The sequence below is a fragment of the Coenobita brevimanus genome, chromosome 65 (assembly GCF_032717465.1).
Source record: "Coenobita brevimanus isolate Jiangsu-jjx chromosome 65, ASM3271746v2, whole genome shotgun sequence".
NCBI classification, from domain to species: domain Eukaryota; kingdom Metazoa; phylum Arthropoda; class Malacostraca; order Decapoda; family Coenobitidae; genus Coenobita; species Coenobita brevimanus.
In genome coordinates, this window is record NC_137018.1 from 47,482,116 (window position 1) to 47,504,334 (window position 22,219).

The window sequence follows — 22,219 nt, forward strand, 5'->3', positions numbered from 1 at the left end:
CAGGCCCAGACAACCCAGGCTCCCTCTCTCCTCGGAGCCAGAGGTGCCAGGCCCACATCCTGCAGCTGTTCGGCCCCAGTCCCGAGGGCCACCCCACAGGTCGAGGCCCTCAGACCGGAGGGCCTCCCTGCACCCCATCAGCGCGGCCCCAGTGCGAGGGCCGCCTCTCAGGTCAAGGCCCCCAGATCGGAGGGCCTCCCTGCACCCCAACAATGACTACCACCCGGGCAGTGACGCCCCTGAGGACAGTGCGCTGCCCCCTTCAGGAGGGCTCCCCGTAGGGCCCCTCTCTCACGCCCAGGACACGCAGCAGGTGATACCCAAAGAAAATACGGGTACGTAGTGACATTAATAAGGCTAACATAGTGAACAATCTACACAGTAATGTACAGTGAGAAAAAACAGAATAAGGCCTGAATGATATATAAATGACTATAGACATATTCTGTGCACAGTGACCCGATACCTGGCAGAACAGAAAAGACCATATACAGGAGGGCGTAAAGAAAACGTGGGTTAGAGCAGGTGCGTGCGGGGTTCATCATAAACTTGTAACCCAGTGCTACTCTGCCTAAATAACTCCCGCGAGTGACGCGACCTGCATTCTACCCATTTATGGTAATATTCATTCCCCCCACTCCTGATCACGTCCTCCCCTAGTGAAACGAACTCAGTAAATAAAACGCCATCTCCGCCAAAGCATATTATTCGGGTACTGTAATATTAGTACTAAATATTCCTGTACAAGTGAAGAGTGACTTACTGTGTGTGTAATCTTAATCTTACCCATTGTATTAAAGGCTAATTCTGTTTCCTGTCTTTACACATATCCAATATCTTTTTGTGTATATTGTCACGGTGTCAGAGTTAAGGTAATAGATGTGTTAAGGTGTACTGCCTGGTTTTTATGTCCTGTTCCTTTGTGGGTGCTTTACATCCGGTCCGGAAAGAGGACCTCGCTCAGTAGCTGGTGTTCTTAGGACGAGAGGTCGGACTAAAAACATCCAGCATAACAGTGATAGCTGAGATTTTCTTTATTTGAAATATTTATTGTTGTAAAAGGTACAGCTTTATGACAAGTATCGCTTTGCAAGAAGCGTGTACCTGTAAAATGATAATAACATTTAATACGTTCATTATTATGGTGAATATTACCTACAAAATCCTATTTGACACAAACCTCCCGCAGGTAAAAAGAAACATTTGTCTCAGCTTGAAACACAATAGCCAGCTCGTACGTTTGCATCCCAATTTAATATTCTTACAGAAGCAATAAGCGTAGATATGCAGATATACATGGTAGGCCTAATGCTAGAATTGGGAATCATTCGTAATGCAGTATAGAAAAACTGATACAGAGTTAATCAAGAAAGCTTATCGTCGTCCGAGGTTTAATCAAGAAAGCTCTACGACGTTTTGACTTGGCAACATTTGCTAGTAGGATCAGCTGTTGGATCAAAACATTGCGTCGTGCTCCTGGAGATCGACTCTTTGATATTAGAGCCTCCAGGATGGGCGGCACCACCTCCAAACTCAAGAGGTGGATGAGCAATGGAGATGAGGACTCCAGAGAGAGCGAAAGAGCTGTCAAGAAGCTGGCCACGCCATTTGTGTACACGCGCAGAGGGTGAGCATGGGCGGCGTGATGGGCACTAGAAATTTCCACACCCACTTTAGGTCTTCTTTAACTTGGCTATGTCAGTTTGAGCCGAAAGTTTATCGGGCTCAGGTAGTGGCGTTGTGGGTCAGTGAGTGGGAAGAGAACATAGGGTGCATGTATCTCTTGGCCAGAATTTTCACCACTTATTACAGAACTCACATACCGTAGCCAAAGATAATTTACTATGGTTTGAGTTTTGTGGGAGGAGAGTTTCAGGATCAGTTTGTGCTGTTGTACAACCTTTGACTTTTTTGTTGTTGCACTGTGGTATTTTCTTGTGTGTTGTTGGTTTATTTGATACTGGCCTTCATTTCTATCACAATTACCCCTTTCCAAGATATCATATCATTACAATTTTGCCACACAGGTATAACCTTTCCATATTTCCAATTGAAGTTGGTCTTTTGCAGGGTACTTGTAATGCATCATACGTTACAGCAGATACTGGGCATTCTTAAAATTTTACCTGTGAAATACGTAAAGATGATTATATAACACAAACTGTCACCCCAATGAAGAACTACCAAGAGCAAAATTTACTGCCAAATTCTCCAAATGCATGTCTTTTGACATACAGTAATTTCAAATTCTTTGCTGTTATGTTAGGTGTGAATAATTTTAGTTAAGTAAGGTTGGGTTGGAATAAGTTAGATTATGATAGTTTAAGTACTTGGGTAGTGGTAAGTGGTGGCGACTATCATCAACACACTTGATGTAATGCTGCCTACTTCTTCCTGTGCCTGCCCTCCTCTGTTCCTATTTCTCCCATCTTTCCTGTCACTTCTTATTGCTTTTCTTTCCTTTACAGGTGGCTTACATTGAGTGACAAGCCAAATGGTTTCCTGTAAGCCAAGAAACCATTTAGAACGCTGGGTGGTAACCATATAACCAACCCATATTTGCTCCCTACGTGTCAACAAGTGGGTTGGTGGAGGGTTAGTGCTCCTCCACATAAAACAAATAACTCAGAGTCAAATGGCCACCCCTTACGGGATTATGGCGTCTAGCAATAGATAGATAGAAGATAGAAGTACTGTACAGTACTTGGGTAGTGTGATGAGTAAGGATGGAAGTTTAGAGGGTGAAGTGCTTGAAAGGGTACAACAGAGAACAAAGGTTGCTGGTTCTTTGAAAGCAGTGATGAGGAACAGGGAAGTGAGCATGGAAGTAAAAAAAGTTGCCGCTTCATGACAGTATGATACCAACTCTGACGTATGGAAGTGAAGCTTGGACCTTGTTGGAAGGACCCAAGTCAAGAGTGAGAGTAGTGGAAATGAGTTATATGAGAGGAGCATGTGGAGTTACAAGGAGAGACAGACTGACAAATGAGGAAGTGAAGGAGCGTTGTGGTTTGGAAGTGGATGTGATAGCATTAGAAGAAATACACTGAGGTGGTGTAGCCATGTGGAGAGAAAGGAGAGCGAGAGACTAATGAGGAGGATGTATGCGAGTTAGACGGAAGGGGGGAGAAGGAGGGGGAGGCTGAGGATGAGGTGGAGAGATGGAGTGGAGAGGTATATGAGAGAGGGAGATGTGAGCTGGGAGCAAGGCAGTGAAATGGTGTCGGACAGGGCGGCATATAGATTATTTGTTTGTGGCCACCCCTTCTGGAATTGAGGCATCTGGCAAAAGATAGATAGATAGAGTGTAGTAACCTATGAGAGATTGGGATTTGGCCTGACAGGTATTCAGCCAGAGGCTCTGTAGGTTACCTTAAGGGGCAGTCTTAGGTGGTTAAAATTTTGGGGGGAGGGGGATGAAACCTGTCAGTTAGCTAGGTTAGGGTAGGCTGGTTCGTTAGGTTTCTGGTAGAGTTGAATGATTGAGCACTGTGTCCTGTCAGCGAGATCGTTGGTATCATATCCAGTCAGTAAACAGGCTACTAAAGGCAAACTGGTGGCTTCCTTATATAGCTACCCCCAAATAGTTATATTTTATTTTTCCTCCATATTCTTTGTTGTCTAAAATAACCAAATAACTATCTGTAATAAAATTATTTTCCAGAAGGTCATAACATTGTAAGAACAGTTGCAATTGCTATGCCCATGTGGTCAAGTTCTACCATCAGATCTTCCATAACTGACCTAAACCCAAACCAAACTACCTAACTTAACCTAACCTAGCCAAGCCAGATCCAACCTAATCAAACCTTATTATATTCACAAACTTCTCCCTCACCACGCTGTTCTTCTAGTCTCTGGATAGTACTCCAGTGGAATTTCTCATAAGCTGGTGTTAATATTCATTTACAGGGATATATCATAGAGCGAAAAATATACTGTAGATCCTTAATTTAACTTTCCTCAATAGAATGGGTATCAGATTTAACCACCAGCATGAAAATCTGTATATGGAGCCAATTTTTCGACTCTTACAGAAGTAAAAAGTGTTATGCCCAAGATGTAGAGCTTGAATTTACACACCGTATGCCGCAAACCAGAGCATTTTAGACCAACTCGTTCATGAGCTATAGCCCATCAAAGTTGAATAAGTTAATGGTACCCTTCCAGGCGGGGTGACTCCAGTTTTCTATGCGCTCCCACCCCATTCCTCCCTCATTCTTCCCCTCCCATGACCTTCCTCACCCACTTCTATCACCCACCACCTCTCTTCCTTCCCTCCCTTCTCCACCCCTTCCCTTCTTTGCCCCCTTCAGAATTTTCCAGCCCATTTTTTTTTTTTTTTTTTCCAAACAGTAGCATGCAAAATAATTATGTCAGTGTTCCTCACTCACTCCCAACACTTCTTCCCTCCCCACCTTCCCTCCCCCTTTCCCTTTCCCTTATAGCTGTGCAGCTGTCAAAATATAAAAAAATTGAGCAAAAGCATGTCTTGGTGTTACACACTCCAGCACCCACTCCCCCTCACCCTATTCCCCTCACTCCTTCTCCCCATCCCCTCCTCTCAGAGCTGTCAAATCAAGTAGCTGTGAGAATTTCAAGGGGAAAAAAAAAAGCTAAAGCATGCAAAATAATGATAATGGTGTAAGAGAGAGACAAACACACAAATACACAATTTATTATTTTAAAAAACAAACATTACAAACATTTACAGGAACCATTACAGTATATACTCAGAGATTCATAAAAAAACATGAAAAAACATACATTCAGTGTTTTGTGCATGGGTGTATACAGTTACACAAACAATAATCTGGTATTGAACGCAAACACGCAACATGAGTAGTAACAATGACGAATAATTCCCCAGGTGGGGATGGGGGGATGAGTTGTAAGCGGACGGCGTACTACAGGGGATGGGGGGTCAGGGCTGTTGCTAACTGTCGATGGTTGCAAGCCATTTGGCTCCTAAGGTTTCAGATTTATGAGCCAAATAAATTTTTAGTAGCAAAACTGACTACAAGCTGAAATATTTTACGAGCAATAAATATATTTATGTATTTAATTACACATTGTCTATTTTTAAACATTCACAATGATGACAGGGAAAGATATAATAATCGATCAAACCGCGCTTTTTGTTCATTTACTGTAAGTGAGATTTACTTATTTTGTAGTTTACTGGGTTTTGAAGTGGATGTATTTTCTACTTGCCAAAAGGCGACTTGCATGTAAAATTTGTTCGCCGAAGGGAAAAAATACTCGTATTTGCGAGCTGTGGCTTGCCAAACAAGAGCCCTGGGGGTGGGGGTGGGTTGGGGAGAGGCCTGGAGGGGTGGTACGGGGGTATAGAGAGGTGGTAGACAGACACCACAAGACAAAGAGGACAGGCAGAGAGAGAGTGCAGGGGTGTCGAGGGTGGGTATGGGGATATAACCCTCCCCAAGGAGACAGGATGGGGGGGAAAGGGGGGGGAACCACGGCAGGATGATGGAGGATGGTGGCGGAGGGTGAGGAAGGGAGCAGGAGGCAGACAGAGGTGAGGGAGGGGGAGAGGGAACAAAGGTATTGGGGTAAATGAAGGTGGCGAGAGGGCAGTGGGGGAATCACCCCCCCCCCACCACCACCACCATGGGTACGGGCCCGGCTCCTCTCGCCTCCCTACTCAAGACTTAGTTCTCATTGGTTTGCAGCAATATATGTCACAATTGGGCCAAAGCCTAGTGTCCGCAGATTTTCCCAAAAGCCCCTCTATTGATCGCATTCGGTATCTTGCGTAATCCTGAAAATGGATTGATCGATCCTGTTAGCACTTTAGGGGTTAACAGACCCTATGCAGCCACTGGACATCAGTTGGCTATAAAAAACAATATCCATTAATTGGGTCGCAGTGGGTAGCAATACAGTGAGTCTTCGATATACTGTATGAAAGGGATAGGGACCAAACACAACTTTCGTCATTCAAAATTTCGTATATTGGAACGATTTTCCCCATTGAAATATACATAGCAATGGGGGGATGCGTCCCAGGACCCCCTTGGACCCCCCGCCTAAACTTTACTCCCCCCCTTATTTTGAAGTAAGCAATACTTGTATACAATTGTAGAGGAGGTGGTCATTTTCTTGTATATCTCCTTTTTCTTCGTCACAGTCCCAACAGTGGAAGCTGCAAGGCCTAAAGCATGCCCAATCCGAGACTCCCTGCCTCTCCTCGTGGCATTTTATAATTTCCAATTTCCTTTCCAGGGTTAGGGTACGGTGCTGCTGCTTCTTTTCAGCAGGCTCCCCCGATGCTGGAGATGATGCAGGGTGCTTGGGAGGCATGGCGAAACAATATGAAAAGGTGAAGTGTTCCGAAAATATCCTCACATACAGCGAAGCTGAGAGGAGAGGAGGGACGTGGACTCAACTGAGAAGTGCGCGAAAATTTGTTTACCAGAGAGGGGTTAGTTCATTTTCTCTCGACCAGCAAGCGTGGCAATGTGCACCATGCCCATTTTGAATTTTTCATACAGGATTCCATTATCCCCTTTATAGCTGCCGGCCTTGAACAACACTTTACTGTTTCAGTGTCGGTGACATTGAGTTAGGGCGAGCTATAAAGAACTGCGAACAGTTATGGGAAGGGAACGATGGTCACTGGTATTTTTACACGACCCTACTCTACCATTCTAAGCAGTCAGGCGTTCACTTCACTCCAGATGTATTCGCTGATGTTTACATGCTTATGTTACATGCGCTCTAATTTTGAGTAAGTTTCTTTCAGCAAGAGAACATAATTTACCACCTGCAAAGTAGTCAGAAAAATATAGAAGACAAACTAGAGAAATATGAACTGAATTGGTAAGGTCTTTAGCCTGTATGCTTACTTGAAAGATTATGGGTTTCATAATATTAGGAGACGATATGGAACAAAAATGTTTGCTAATCAGAAAAAAAATTACTCTTTCGTCCCACAAGTGCTCTTAGGTTAGTATTCAGTTCCACATTCTTTGTTCAGTATTGCTCTTCCCAATATATTTCAGACTGACTGAGCACAGTTATTTCTGCTCCTTAAAGTTAGTGTACCTTTACTGCTCATTCTTTTGTTTGTTCTTATGTGTATTTGTGAAAGAGAGAGGACTGATACAAACAATAATGTATTCCATTATCGCTTTCATAGCTGCTGGCCTTGAACAACGCTTTACTGTATCAGTGTCAGTGATGTTGGGTTAGGGTCGCAGGGTGAGCTATAAAAAACTGCGAGCAATTATGGGAAGGGAACGAAGGTTATTGGTGTGTTATCACGACCCTACTCTACCATCCCAAGCAGTCAGGCGTTCACAGTTCACTTCATCCCAGATGTTTTCGCCGATGTTTACATGCTAATGTTGCACGCACCCTAATTTTATTAATTCTTTCATGAATTATAGCAAATCACAGGATGGGTTTAGGGGAAAAAATAAAAGAAAAAACCAGGTGTGTCAGACGAGTCTTTTCACATATGTAAGAAAAAGAAATTGATTTTAGAACTTTGAAAAAACGGTCCCGAGGCCAACCACGGGAGCACGCAAACTTCTGAACCCACAGCCATTGATGGAGCTAAACATATGCTTTACTTTAAGCAATAAAAGCAAAGATGTGTAATGGATGCAAGAGCTTATAGAGGTTGGGGGAGTGGACTTTCTGACCACTACTTGGTGGTGGCCAGAATCAAGATACAAATAAGATGGAGTAATAGAAGAAGGGAAGGATGGGAAGAAGGGGTATTTGCAAGGAGAGTGGAAAGGTTACAAGAGGATGAGAAAAAGGCAGAATATAAGAGAGAAATGGAGGAACGATTGGGCAAATATGAATTGGAGCAGATGGGGGACGTGGAAGGTGTGTGCAGGATATTCACAGAAGAAATATGTGCAGCATGTGATGTGGTGTGTGGATGAAGAGAAGACGGAGGGGGGTTCAAGGAACAGCATGGTGGAATGAAGAGGTGAGACAGGCTGTGGCACAAAAGAAGAAAGCATACAATGAATGGATGAGAAATAGGGGCATGGAAGAAATTGAGAGGCGGAAGAGAGAGTTATATGTAGAAAGAAAGAGGGAGGTAAAAAGATTAGTAAGAGAGAATAAGAAGAGAGTGGATGAGGAATTTGGAAGGAATTTGAGTGTAAAATGGAGGGACTGTAAGAAAATGTTCTGGAAAGAGGTGAAGAGAGTAAGACAGAGTGGCAGTGAAGTCAGCAGGGGAGTGAAAGATAAAAATGGTAGATTACTAGTGGAGAAGGGAGAAAAAGTGAGCAGATGGAGAGAACACTTTAAGGAATAGAACATAGAGGATGGAAGTGATGCGAGTATAAGTGGATGGGGAATGGCTGGGAGAAGGAGGGAGGTGAGAAGACAGGAAGAAATCAGTAGGATAGGAGTTGTGGAAGCAATGAAGAAAGTTATACTGGGGAAAGCCCCAGGAATTGATGGAGTGTGTGGTGAAATGTTGAAGCGTGGGGGAGAGATAGTAGTAGAATGGATGTGGAAGATGTGCAGATTGGCCTGGGAGGAAGGTAGAGTTCCGGAGGATTGGAAGTCAGGTATAATTATTCCCTTGTACAAGGGAAAAGGGGAAAAAGAAGTGTGTGGTAATCGTAGGGGCATTTGTCTTCTTAGTATAATAGGAAAAGTGTATGGTAGGATACTTATTGACAGAGTTAGGGAAATAACAGAGGAATTAGTTGGAGAAGAACAGGGAGGCTTTAGGAAGGGAAGAGGTTGTGTAGATCAGATATTCATTCTTAGATGATCTTTAGTGGAAAAGTTTCTAGAGAACAGAAAGAAGTTGTATGTGGCTTTCATGGATTTGGAGAAATCATATGACAGGGTGGATAGACAAGGATGTGGAAAGTATAAAGAATATATGGAGTAGATGGGAAGTTGTTGAATGCTGTGAAGAGTATGTATGATGGTGCCAAGGCTGCAGTGCGTGTGGATGGTGAACTGAGTGAATTTTTCTCTTTGAAGGTTGGGTTGGAACAGGGATGTGTCATGTCTCCATAGTTGTTCAGTCTGTACATAGATGGGGTAGAGGGTAGTGTTTGGAAACTCCCTGTACTCTTGTTTGCAGATGATACTGTGTTGTTAACTGAAGACGAAGGGGAGCTGCAAGGCTTGGATGGATGAGTTTGGGAGAGTGTGTACGAAACGGAATCTAAAGGTGAATGTAGGGAAGAGTAAAGTGATGGTCTTTGAGAGAGGTGAAGTCAGTGAATGTACAGCGAGGTTGGATGGTGAGGAATTGCAAATGTGAGTATGTTTAAGTACTTGGGTAGTGTGATGAGTAAGGATGGAGGTTTGGAGGGTGAAGTGCTTGAAAGGGTACAACAGGGAAGAAAGGTTGCTGGTTCCTTGAAAGCAGTGATAAGAAGCAGGGAAGTGAGCATGGAAGTGAAAAAGTTACTACATGACAGTATTGTGATACCAACTCTAACGTATGGAAGTGAAGCTTGGACGTTGTTGGAAGGGCACAGGTCAAGAGTGAGAGCAGTGGAAATGAGTTATTTAAGAGGAGCCTGTGGAGTCACATGGAGAGACAGGCTGACAAATGAGGATATAAAGGAGTGTTGTGGTGTGGATGTGGATGTGATAGGAAGCATTAGGAGGAATATACTGAGGTGGTTTGGCCATGTGAAGAGGATGGAGGGTGAAAGACTGACGAAGAGAGTGTATGTGAGTGAGATGGAGGGGGTGAGAGGGAGGGGGAGGCCGAGGATGAGATGGAGGGATGGGGTGGAGAGGTATATGAGAGAGCGGGGTGTGAGTTAGGAGCAGGGCAGTGAAATGGCTGGGGACAGGGCGACATGGAGGCGATTTGTTTGTGGCCATCCCAAACGTGATAGAGGCATCTGGCAATAGATAGATAGATAGAATAAAAGCACCTTGCCAAACCAGTTCTTCCTGATAGTCTGTTATATTTTTCAGATTATTTCTGGGTTGGTAAATAAACGTTTCTTGTTAAATCTGTTTCCCCGTCATTTTTAGCTGTTCTGGTGTGACAACTCTTGTTTATTTTGTTAACATAATGGCGGAAAGGACTGTTCTTCTCTAAGCGTTTAACTAAACCTGGCCTAACCAAGCTTATCAGTACCTAATAATTTAACCTAACCTAACCTCCAGTTGGGAAATTGGGAAAAGATATCCACCTTTGAGCACATTGAGTTTCTTCCCCTGCGTAGGAAACGATGAAAGTGACGATAATAACAGGGAGGAAGATTTTCAGCCAGAAAAAGTAATTTGCCAAACTGAAAGGTAGAAAATTACAGAAACAAGCTGGAGGATTTGAATTGAATTGGTAATGTCTTTCTGCTGCTTCAAGTGTCCATTTACCGGTAAATAAATCAATTTCTGCCAGATTAATCGTGACTTCGGACTATTCAGGCACCCCTTCACACCATAGAGTCTGGATAATGGGGCTGTCTCTGTATTTCCTTTTGTATCGATTTTTGTATGATCGAGACAGATATTTTCGTATTGTGGAATTTGTCCTATCTTCATCGCTTTCGTACCATCGAAAATTCGTACTACGTGTTTTTATATTTCGAAGACTCACTGTACGTGTGTTTCCTACCTGTTTTACTTCAACCTGGCCTGCAGTTGGCCTCTCCCCTTTGTGATTGGTGAGTTGTAATGACAGACTATTGTACCAGGAAATACTGTATAAATCATGAAGAAGTATAATGACAAGGATGTGAAAGTAATTGCAGGTGGGTGAAATTGTGGACCAAATTGTGTAAAATGGGTATAGTTTTCCATTTCATTACCCTAGACTAAATATGCTATTGTACTTAGTTACCGGTATTTTAAATGTGTTTGAAATCCCACCTCGGGGGGGGGGGACTGTCAGATATAATGGATTCTTGGCTTTATCGGTTCAGGCTCCCCCCCTCCCTCCCACAGTAGTGTGTTATGGGGAGGGTCTACTGTAATGAGTTATATATAACCTGTGAACCGCAGTGTGTACCCCAGGGCCAAACGAAGTGCAATGGAAAAAAACGGAGGTGTGATTCAGCAGAAGTCCCTGTTAATCCATAATCAGAATGCATTTTACATGCTTTAGTCATAAGAGTTATATAATATAGTCAGGGGGAAGTGTAACAAGATGCAGTAAGATATTTATTGCCTACATTTTGGTAAATAACATTGTTCTCTTGATATATGCAATACAGTACGGTAATTGATCTACCAAAAATAGGGGGCATGTGCCCCCATGCTCCACATTATCTGTGCCTCCAACCACAGCAGTAGCAGTAATACTAGTTGTTCTCTAGGCAGTCTGGCTGAACAGCCTCGAGTCCCTAAGGGAGGCCATGACTGAGACCGGGCTTTCCCACAGAGCTCTCAAGGAGTGTATGTTGTGTTGTTGGCGTAGGTGATTGTGTGCAATGCAGTCGTCCATAATGTGCTTAATAGTATGGGGTGCTGTGTTACATCCTGGACAGGCATCTGCGACGGAGTCATCCAACCTCTTCTGGTAACCTAAGAGGGCTAGATGATGCCCACATCTCAGCCTGGCCAGATGGACCCTATCCTCATGAGGGACTTAGGATTCAGAAGGGTGGATTTCAGGAGGCCCTGCATGCAGCTGTGTGTTGTCTTTAAGTGACTGAAAGGAGTGGCGAGTGATCTGAGTATGGATTTGCTTCTGGAAGCTGGTCTGAGGCAGGCAAGGGGAGAGAGAAGACAGTATTTGTGTATGATATCGTGTGCTGGGTATTGTTTTGATGTTCCTTGGTGTATGTGGATGTACTGCCATGTAGTGTGGTGGATGTTGTGGGTTTGTGGAGACTGCAGCAAGAATTTGGATGTCTTTCATGTCTAGGTGATCCTTGACTTTGAGGCCTTTTGTTTCTTGATGTTGGTGGTCTGTGACTTGCAGCTCCACTGTCGTGTTGAAAATTTTATAATCCGTATTTTTTTAGGTGGACTGTTGACAAAGGACATGAAATGTTATGTAGAGGCATCTGGAACTTTACTGTACCCTGCTAGACCAGGTATTGGATTGAACAAACACTTTAAGGTCCCCAGACAAACCATTGTACATACAGGATACTGTCCGGTAACTAGGAAAAACCACGCAGACCTTCCAGACAACTTTGGGCCACCAGATCAAACTGGATGACTTCCAGCGTGTGGAGTGACTCAGAACACAGTTACCAATGCTGGCAGCATTTTTTTTCCCACGAGATTGGGTTAGTCATGAAGAAGTGCTGTGACAAAGATGTGAAATTTGGAGGCAAGTAAGTATTAAATGGGTACCGGTATAGTTTTCCTTTTTAGTACTAGATTATGCTGTTTCATTCATTTATTTTTCCATTATACACTTGAAAGGAGGACCACTGGACTTATGGTATTATCAACCTTATTAGATTGGGCTTCTCCCATTTGATCCAGTATAGAGAAGGTCTACTGTAATATAAAATGTGTTTGACCAGACATAGCTTCACAGCCCATTCCGTGAGGCCCAGCATTTCACTTACATACTACACACCTTTACATGCCACCACTCCAGTGCTAACACTCACCATTTAATCAGAAAACATGCTAGGGCTGTCCCATACAGGACTGGTGTATTGATATTGGCAGGGATATTTGTACAACATGTCTGTGGGTCTAATGGTAGACCAGTGAAGTATGCTTTAATGAAATTCAGATCCTTATATTGTTCCCTGCCCCTAGGTCCATTAGTATTACAGACCACCTGTCAACTGAATTGGTCTCTGCCAAGATCTGAAGACTGCACTCCATCTTTTAACCCTTGGATATTAGAGTCTCCAGGATGGGCAGCTCACAGGGTGTTGGTGGATAGTCTGTAGCGTGAAGCTGAGCAGTTCTATCTTGGAATGGATGGTACCACACATCTGTTACTGCACAGACAGTGGAGCCCATTATCCATAGTTACTGAATATTCGAGTATGCTAGGGCTTTTCCATGCAGATCTGTTGTAAAGGTATTAATGGGAGTGTTCTTATGAGATATTGGTGTGTCTTGTGGAAGACAAGTACAGAAAAGACATTTTTAATGAAATTCAAATCCCCAAACAGTTCCCTCTCCCATCCTGGAATCGATCTCACATCCATCCAGGGAGCCACCCATGGTTCCACCAGTGGACTACCTTTTTCCCCAGTGTGTGAAATTGGGATTGGATGGTAGCCCCTTTAACCCAGGAATGTCTTTCTCCTTGTGTTTTAGCTAATGTCGGAGTATTTCATTGAGCATAGGAGATCCTTCTCATACTGAAGAGCTTTAGGAAGAATATATCTAAATTTTTTAGTTGGAAATATCTTGCAAGGGTTTATTAATAAAGAATGAATCGGAAATTTTCATTGTTGTCAAACAGTTATGGTGACAGGAGATATTTCTGACCTGAGCTGTGAATTAGGTGCCTGGTGGTCTGGTGGTAGAACTCTCAGGTCTGAATGGGCTGTAGCTTATGTGCTAATATATCAGGTCTTAAAAGTGACTAGAGGTTTCTTTTTCACACAAAACACCACCAGAGGCAAACTTGGGCTTTTACCCTGAAGTGTTCTGGACCATGGTAGCCTAGTCAAAGGTCACTACTTTCCATAAGAGACTATATGGAATTTGCAGTTACTCCTATGGCTCTGCAGGTCAATGTACTTTGATGAGGACGGTGATGTTGCCCATGAGTTCTACGAGGAGGTTCCACCCATGAGGCGAGGGGTGAAGGCCACCATGAGACGCATCCTTACCAATCTCACACCACAGGTATACTACACCACCAGTACAGTATAGCAGTAGTTACTATACCTGTAACAGCAAGAGGTGATGGAGAAGTTCAGCCAACTCTCATCACATCTGAATGTGTGATTGGTGGATGGTAGGGTGGGATGCATTTGGATGATGTTGGGACTCCATTTGGTGACCGGTGGAGGAGTACTGCTCAAGCTGGAAGAAGTCTTCTTTCATCTAATGCAGCTGTATATTATAGTATATATACATATATGTACATACAGTAAGACCTCATTGTAACGGACTAATTGGGGCCCAAGCCATTCTGAAAAAAGTGAAATTTCGATAAAAGCGACATCCGGACTTCCTCCTGCTAACCCAGACTTTTTCTGATATATCAGACATTAGTCCGGATCGCACCAGTGGTTTTTAAACTGTTTTCATTACCATTGCGGTACAGTACTGTACTATACCTTCACTACAATAATCAAATGGTGTAATATATATAATAATACTGTACTGTACACTGATAAACATGTCTTTAATTTACCTTATTGTGGTGAACATGGCTGAAGTGGTCAGGCAATCCGGACTGCTTCTGGCTTTATCTGACTTTTTCCGATATATAGGAATTTAGTCCGGTAGCTCCTTGATTCCGATAAAAGTAAATTCTGGTCTACTGAAGTCTGTTATATCAAGGTTTTACTGTATAATCTATGTGTGTGTGTGTGTGTGTGTGTGTGTGTGTGTGTGTGTGTGTGTGTATATACAGTATATACGGTAAACTCCCGATTATCCAGTGTAATAGAGCCAAAGGCCTGCTGGATATTGTCAAAATGCTGGGTTATGCAAAAGTCCCCCCTAGGGGACCCTAACCTTAGTAACCCCCCAACCCCATAACACTTATCCATTGTCTAACCCCTACAAAATGCTGTAAAACATCATAAAACAGCTACTGGGTAATAGATGTTCCTAATAATATAATACTGTAATGTACTTTACTGTTAAGTACAATGTAATATATGTACAGAAGCAATTTCATGTTGACAGTGGAGATAAGATTAAAGTCCCCCCAGCCGGGAGACCTGTTTTCTTTCACCTGGCAATAATGATTAACACAAGCGTTATAAACGCCATTAATCGTCGAAAAACAGCTAAAAGACATTCCTAATGTTGAGATACAGTAAAACCTCACTATAATGGCTAATTGGGGCCCAAGCTATTCCTAAAAAAGAGCAATTCTGATAAAAGCGACATCTGTACTTCCCCCTGCTAAGCCAGATTTTTTCTGATATATCAGACAATAGTCTGGATCGTACCAACAGTTTTTAAACTGTTTCCACTACTATTTCAGTACTGTATTGTATTATAGATTCACTGCAATAATCATATGGTAAAATATATACAGTATAATAATACAGTACTGTACAGTAATAAACATCTCTTTTACAGGCATACACTGGTGACGACCATCATCCACTCACTTGATGTAGTGCTGCCTACTTCTTCCTTAGCCTTTATCATTCTTTTTCTGTGGCTGCCTTCCTCTCTTCCTATTTCTCTCATCTTTCCTGTCACTACTTATTGCTTTTCTTTCCTTTACAGGTGGCTTTACATTGAGTGACAAGCCAAATGGTTTCCTGTAAGCCAGGAAACCATTTTCAGTGCTGGGTGGTAACCATATCACCAACCGATGCGTGCTCCCTACGTGTCAACAAGTGGGTTGGTGAAGGGTTACTGCCCCTCCCTGTAAAACAAATAACTCAAAGTCAAATGGCCACCCCTTACGGGATTATGGCATCTGGCAATAGATAGATAGATAGACACCGGTTTAACAATGCAATTGGTTAAGTTAAAACCCATCGTTAGGTGGGGCATTGTATCTCGGGGTAGATTTAACTTGTAAAGTATATATTTTTTCCTTTTGATAATGAAAAATCATTTAGTCTAACCTGGTACAGAGCTTGACTCATACAAAGATACTAATTTAGGTAATGCCACTGGCCGTGTTGGTTCGGTACGGAGCGCCGATGTCGGACGTCTGTCTCGGTTGACTCCCTGTGTGTGTGTGTGTGTGTGTGTGTGTGTGTGTGTGTGTGTGTGTGTGTGTGTGTGTGTGTGTCTGACTCTGGGCATTGGCATCACAACCTGCTCCCAAGGCCCAGTAGTCCTCCCGCATACCATACACCTCCACATGTCGCAACTTCGGCCCTAATACCCACCGTCCATGTTAAATACATGCTAGGGCTGTTTCATACAGGGTTATGAAATTCAAATAATTAAACTGTTCCCTGCCCCAGCAAGGATTCAAACCTGGTTCCATTAGGACTGCAGGCCACCTCTCTACCGATTCAGCCACCGCCTCCCCCATATACACCTATAAACATTGTAATGACTATATTAATCTTTCAAACAATAAGGGTACATTTGGTGACAGTAGGAGAAGGGGTGTCACATTTCAGGATATCCGTCATGCACATTTATGAAGAAATGTAAATGGTTATCAGAAAGTGTACATAGCATATTGTGGATTTGTATGAGACTAGCTACATTCAAGATGATCTATGTATCATTCTATAGCCAGATGCCATAATCCCCTAGGGGTAGCCGTTTGTCTTAGAGTTGTTTTATGAGGAGGGGCACTAACCCTGTGCCAACGCACTTGTTGACATGTTGGGAATACACACGGGTTGGTTATGTGGTAATCTCCCAGCACTGTAAATGAATTCCTGGCTTACAAGAAACATGACTGGCCTAATTCAAAGAAGTAACACCTGGTACCGTAAGAAATATTAGGAAAAATTGTAAGTGGTGGTAGATTGGGGTGCTCACCATTCACTGACTCAATGTAGTGCTGCTTTGGATGTCTGGCATTTCCTCTCCTCCATTTGTCTTCCTCTTCCTTCTGACATTTTCTGTCTTTCCTTCATTCTTTCCTCTTCCTTTTCCCTATGGGTGACTTTACACTCCCTCTTCTGTCTTTCTTTCCTTCATGGTTTCCTCTTTCCTTCTGCCTATGGGTGCCTCTGCACTGAGAGACGAGCCAAATAGTTTCCTGTACACCAGGAAACCACTTACTAAGCTGGGTGGTAACCATATAATGTTGCCTGGTGGTTTAGTGGGTAATTAAGGTGCTCCAGTCAAATTGAGCCTGTGTAGATTTATATAGGTTTAAATCCAAGGGATGGTTGAGGTTTATTGATTAGATAATGCCACTCAGGTATGAGTGAGGCTGGTCACGCTCATCTTCAATGTCATGACCAACCTGCCTAGCCCAGGGCTCCTATGCTTCTCTTAGGGCAACATAGGATGGGATGATGGATGGATGGATGGTAAGCACTGAATATGTCCCCATTCCACTGAACACTGTTGACCAACTAATTACTAGGAATAGAAAGTCTTTTCTTCACTCCACCCAAGGGGAGGTGTTTCTCTGCCACTTCTCGCTGTTACCACTTTAGTAAAGATAGTAATATTAATAATGATAATGATGCAGTACCTGTATGGAATAATGATGATAATAATAATAGTAATAATAATAATAATAATAATAATGATAATAATGGAACAATTAATAATAATAATAATAATAATTATAATTATCCATCCATCCAGCCAGCCATCATCCAATCTTACATTGCCACGTGAGGAGCGTAGGAGCCTGGGGCTAGGCAGTTGGTCCCGACATTTAAGATGAGAGTGACAAGCTTCATTCATCTCTGAATGTCATTACATGAGCAATCAACCCTAATCACCCCTTGGACATAAACCATCATTGTCTCAATCCAATTGGAGTGCACTAATACCCACTAAATGATCAGGTTCCAAAATTTGGTTATATGGTTACCACCCTGCATAGTAAATGGTTTCCTGGTGTACAAGAAACAATTTGGCTTGTCACTCAGTGTAGAGTCACCCACAGGCAGAAGGAAGAGGAAAGAATGAAGGAGCGAAAGACAGAAGAAGGAATGTAAAGTCACCCTTAGACAGAAGGACAAGGAAAGAATGAAGGAAAGAAAGACAGAAGAGGATGGAAGGAAAGAAGGATGGAGGATAGGAAAGGGCAGACACCCGAGAGCAGCACTACATCGAGTGAGTGGATGTTGAGCATCCCCACCTACCACTAATTATAATTATAATAACCATAATAACAAGAAATCTTCCCACAGGGATGTGGGAAGTTTTAATGATAATAATAAAGTCCTGGTAGTAATGGTAATATTATTGTGGAAAAAGGATGCAGAATGCCACTTGTGTATTGCATTGTGTTTTATGAGATCTGATTATTAGGGGTGGGAGGGGCCTGGAAGCCCCTCTTTTCTGTATTTATATGAAGATGTTATGACTGCACTGCCCAGTTCCAGATAACACTCTTTGAAGGCTTTGGCCATACCTGCATGTGTAAGTCTTTTTTCACAGGTTGTTGATGGCAGTTGCCAGTGACACTGGTCGCCATGTAACTCCACCACCAGTGTGCCACCGACTGGTACCTTGGATAAGTTTTTTATTACTGGAAAAAGTAACGAGAACAGTAGTATGATGCCATTTTCATTCCCCTTCCCAGCTCTTTAACTGCCAGGTTTATGAGTGAATGATACTCTTTCTTTGCTGTTTTCCAGCTTTGTGCAAAGTTATAATTGACCATCAGAAATTATGGGCTTGTCAGCACCTTGCACGAAAGTTTTAATAATACAACCCTTGTTGCTGTTTGCAGGGTGATGTGAAGCTGCCATTCCCCTGCCTCAACATGGACTTCCCTATCGTGTTGTACCAGGACAGTTGAAACTGGACGCTGCGCCACCACCTCAGTGCAATGTCCTGCCTCCCTACCCGTGACACCGGCTACCACTGCCGTGTTGTCTGCCAAGGAGGCGCAGCGTGTTTGGTGGGAAGGAGGACAAAGTTTTGTGTTTACTTTTTTGTAGTTTAACTCTCTCAGTCTGATGATGTATTTTGTATTTATTCTTGATACTTTTTTTTTTTTTTAATTATTATTTTTTTTTTTAAGCTTAAGAGAGACTTCTGTTACTGGATGGGTTAATTGTAGCCTTTGTAAATCACTTCCATTTTGAGAGATCTTTCCTAAGCTGAATAAAATATTCCAGAATTAGTGAGAATAAACTAAAAAAGACATCATCAGCTTGATGTTGTATTGCCTTGAAAATCATGAACAAGACACCTCCACTCTGAAGAGAGATGGACTTTCCTCGATAAGGCGAGACAGGTATTGTCTTCTTGTCTGTGGCACAAGCATATAGCATGAACCAGGAGACACTGGGCTGTATTCTTGTCAACTTGGAGACACCCTAATACCTTTGCTTTTTTTTTTTCCTCTCTCTCTGTGCTGTGTTGGGACATTATTATTCTCAAGTGTAATACTGCTCTGTGTGTAATCTATGTTAAAAGGCCATAGATAACCTCCAGGAGAATATTGACACATTCAGTCAGATGATATATTTTTAATTTTATGTTTGCATTTTCCAGATGGTTTTACTGATTAGGTGGTGCCTCTCATACCAAAGGGATCATTGAAAGCTGTGTGTAACCCCTCTGGTTTGAAGAGTCTCTCCTAAGATAAGTAAAACTGTCTGTTGAGAGCAAGAATACAGTAGATATCAGAAATGCAAAAAATATCCTCTGGCTGAAGGGAACAGGGTGTAATAAGCAAAAATAGATAACTAAGGAAGAGAGCCTCCCTATTTGATGAGAATATACAACCCATGGTATTGGTGTTTTTGCAGTGGACATCTCATCTACGTCTGGTTGGTCCCTCCATCAGTATCCCTGCTAAAAGACTTTAGAACCATTTATGAGAGATCAGTTCCTGATAACCTTTATATCCTCAGTGTTTTGTGGAACTGGTCAAGTGAGATTGGATTGTGGTACCTTCATCTTCTCCTTATTTTTGTGGAAACGGTTGAAAGAGATTGTTTTAATTACCCTCAGCCTTCTTGATAATGATGATGAAATGGATGGGAAATCAGTTTATGCTAGTTTCAGCTTCTCCCTAATGCAGTGTTGGAGAACTGGTTTAGGTAGACTGGTTCCTAGTATCGTCAGACTCCTCCTTCATATTTGGAACGTTTCAAGAGTGATAAATTCCTGCTGTGGTACCCTACAACTCTTTAGTGCAATGGAGCTGTACAGGAGAGTTTGGTTCAAGCTACATTCTAAGTTCTCCCTAATATTGTGGAAGTGATCAAAAGCTACCCTCAAAAATATACTTAATACCAGGGAACCATCTGAGAAGATTGGCTCTTGCTCTCCTCAAAATTTGTAATACTGTGGAACTGGGCAAGAGAGACTGGTTCATGCTGTTTCAGCTTCTCCCTAATATTGTGGAATCTGTTAAGAGAGATCGGTTCATACTACACTGAAGCTTCATTATATTGTGGAACTGGTTGAGATATCAGTTTCCACTACCCTGGACCTCCTTCCCCACATACAGCAATGGTTGTGATAAACTCTTTACTTGTAAGTGTGTCGTATCTCTTAATTTGTGTTCCATTGTAGCTGTTACTTCTGCCAGACCAAGGAGTGTTGTATTGAGAAGGGGCAGTAAGTAAGAATAGAAACTGTGAGTGAGGTAAGTTGAATTAGTTAGAAGTTAGAAATGTTTAAGTATACTACAGGTACAATACCAAGTTGTGAAGTTAAAATAATATTCTTTCATCAAATACAGCATTCTCTGAGCAGTCATTCTGTTAGCAAATGCATGAATATTGTACACTATTAGTAATAGTGTGTGTGCAGTGTTAAATATTCTTTAGGCCGATTTGTTTAGTTTTACTGTGAGCCATGTTTTACAGTTGGCTTTTTTTTTTTCTTTTCTTTTCTTTTTCTTTTTTTTTTTTTTTACCACAAAAACTTTCTTGCGAAAGAAATTGTAAATCCAGTCATTCTCTCCTAAATATCATGTAACCAGAAGAGCCAGTGTGGGTGGTAGAAAGATGTGTAGCACTAGTACAGTAAAATTCCATCTTCAGAATTAGGTAAGGTAAACTTTTATTTAAAAGTTGTTCCATAGTTTTAGGAATTTGGAAAGTTTTTATGATGAGATTTATAACTAAATATACTGTAATGGTCATGAAGAATGATGAAAACTGTAACTCTGTGATATATCATAACAGTAGACAAAAGAGTACAGTATTCAGTATTTTATGCCAGAGAGAATAATCAGTATTTTAGGATAAAATTTAATTTATGAAATGCAGGTCTTATTCACTTTCATTTAATAAAAAATTACCGACACATTTTTGTTAAGATGGTCTTCCGTAAAGATAGAATTTGGTCAGCTCCCTCTTAGTTTACAAGCTGGTCCATATATTATATCTCCCTTGTCACATAGCTGGTGAATTCTCATGTGTTGTAGGGATGGCTCACTCTGTTTTACTGATGTCTACCTTGCATTATTTTCTACTTTGCATAATGCTGTTCATGTATTGTCTTGCTGTTTAGATTAATTAAAATTTATTAGAAAATAATGCACAGCATGAGCTCAGGCAAAACCATCCTGGCAAAACACATGAATTTGCCTACTTAGTGTCAAAGGGGCTGCACTCTGTGAGCCATCCTGTAGTTGGTGGTGGCAGGCTCATCCATCCAAAGTGTTCTAGCTGTGTTTACATTTTTCAGAGTTCATTAGTTAACTGCCTTTGTGCAGTGTTATAGCAGTACCTTTTCTCTCTCTCTCTCTCTCTCTCTCACTTTTGGGAACCCTTTTATCGATATGGATTTTACTTCATGTTTATCCTGGCTGTCAGTGCAACGTGAAGCCATCAGAAAATGGGATAGTATTTTTATAACACTTTTTTACTACTTCCACACAGTTTTATTCAACTTGGGGAAAGTGTCATATTGATTAGGTTAATGAAGGCTGTGTCTGACTTTCCAGTTCAAAAAGTATCTTCTTAAATTCATAAAAGCATCTGAAGGTAACAGAAATAAAAAAGTAGTTCACCATTGGTGTGAATTGTTTGCAAATGGTTTCAGTAAATCCTGCTGTTGCCATAAATGCATTTAACCCATGGATTGCGAGCCACAGCTTAGGCTGGGAAGCACCACATTGCGAGCCACAGCTCAGGCTGGGAAGCACTGCATTGCAAGCCACAGCTAAGGCTGGGAAGTGCTGCGACAAGTTTGTGTGATGTCCCCATGGTTGTTCAATATATATGTGGATGGGATGATGAGAGAAGTAAAAACACGAGTAATGGAGAGAGGGATGGCGTTGGTAATGAATGGTGATGGATGGAATATCTCAAATTTGTTGTATGCTGATGATGCAGTAATGCTTTCAAGTGCTGGACAAGAACTTGGTAGGCTAGTGCAGAGTTTTCCTGATGTCTGTGAGGATTGTGCCTTGAGAGTAAATGTAGAAATGAGTACAGTGATGGTTACTGAGAGAGAAGGTGACTCCCAGTGTGATGTTACAGTGAATGGAGAAAGACTGGAATTGGTGAGAGAGTTCATATACCTGGGTACAGTGGCAGAAAAAAGAGGAAAGTGT

The 22,219-nt window shown here is 42.1% G+C and overlaps 1 protein-coding gene across 1 annotated transcript; it reads left to right on the forward strand.

Moving 5' to 3' along the window:
* The first annotated feature begins 1,511 nt into the window (after nucleotides 1–1,511).
* On the forward strand, nucleotides 1,512–18,496 carry LOC145404920 (tumor suppressor candidate 2-like). The gene is made up of 3 exons (XM_080276427.1): nucleotides 1,512–1,627; nucleotides 13,632–13,749; nucleotides 18,428–18,496. The coding sequence occupies exons 1-3, from the start codon at nucleotides 1,512–1,514 to the stop codon at nucleotides 18,494–18,496; spliced, it is 303 nt and encodes a 100-aa protein (XP_080132553.1).
* Nucleotides 18,497–22,219: the final 3,723 nt, after the last annotated feature.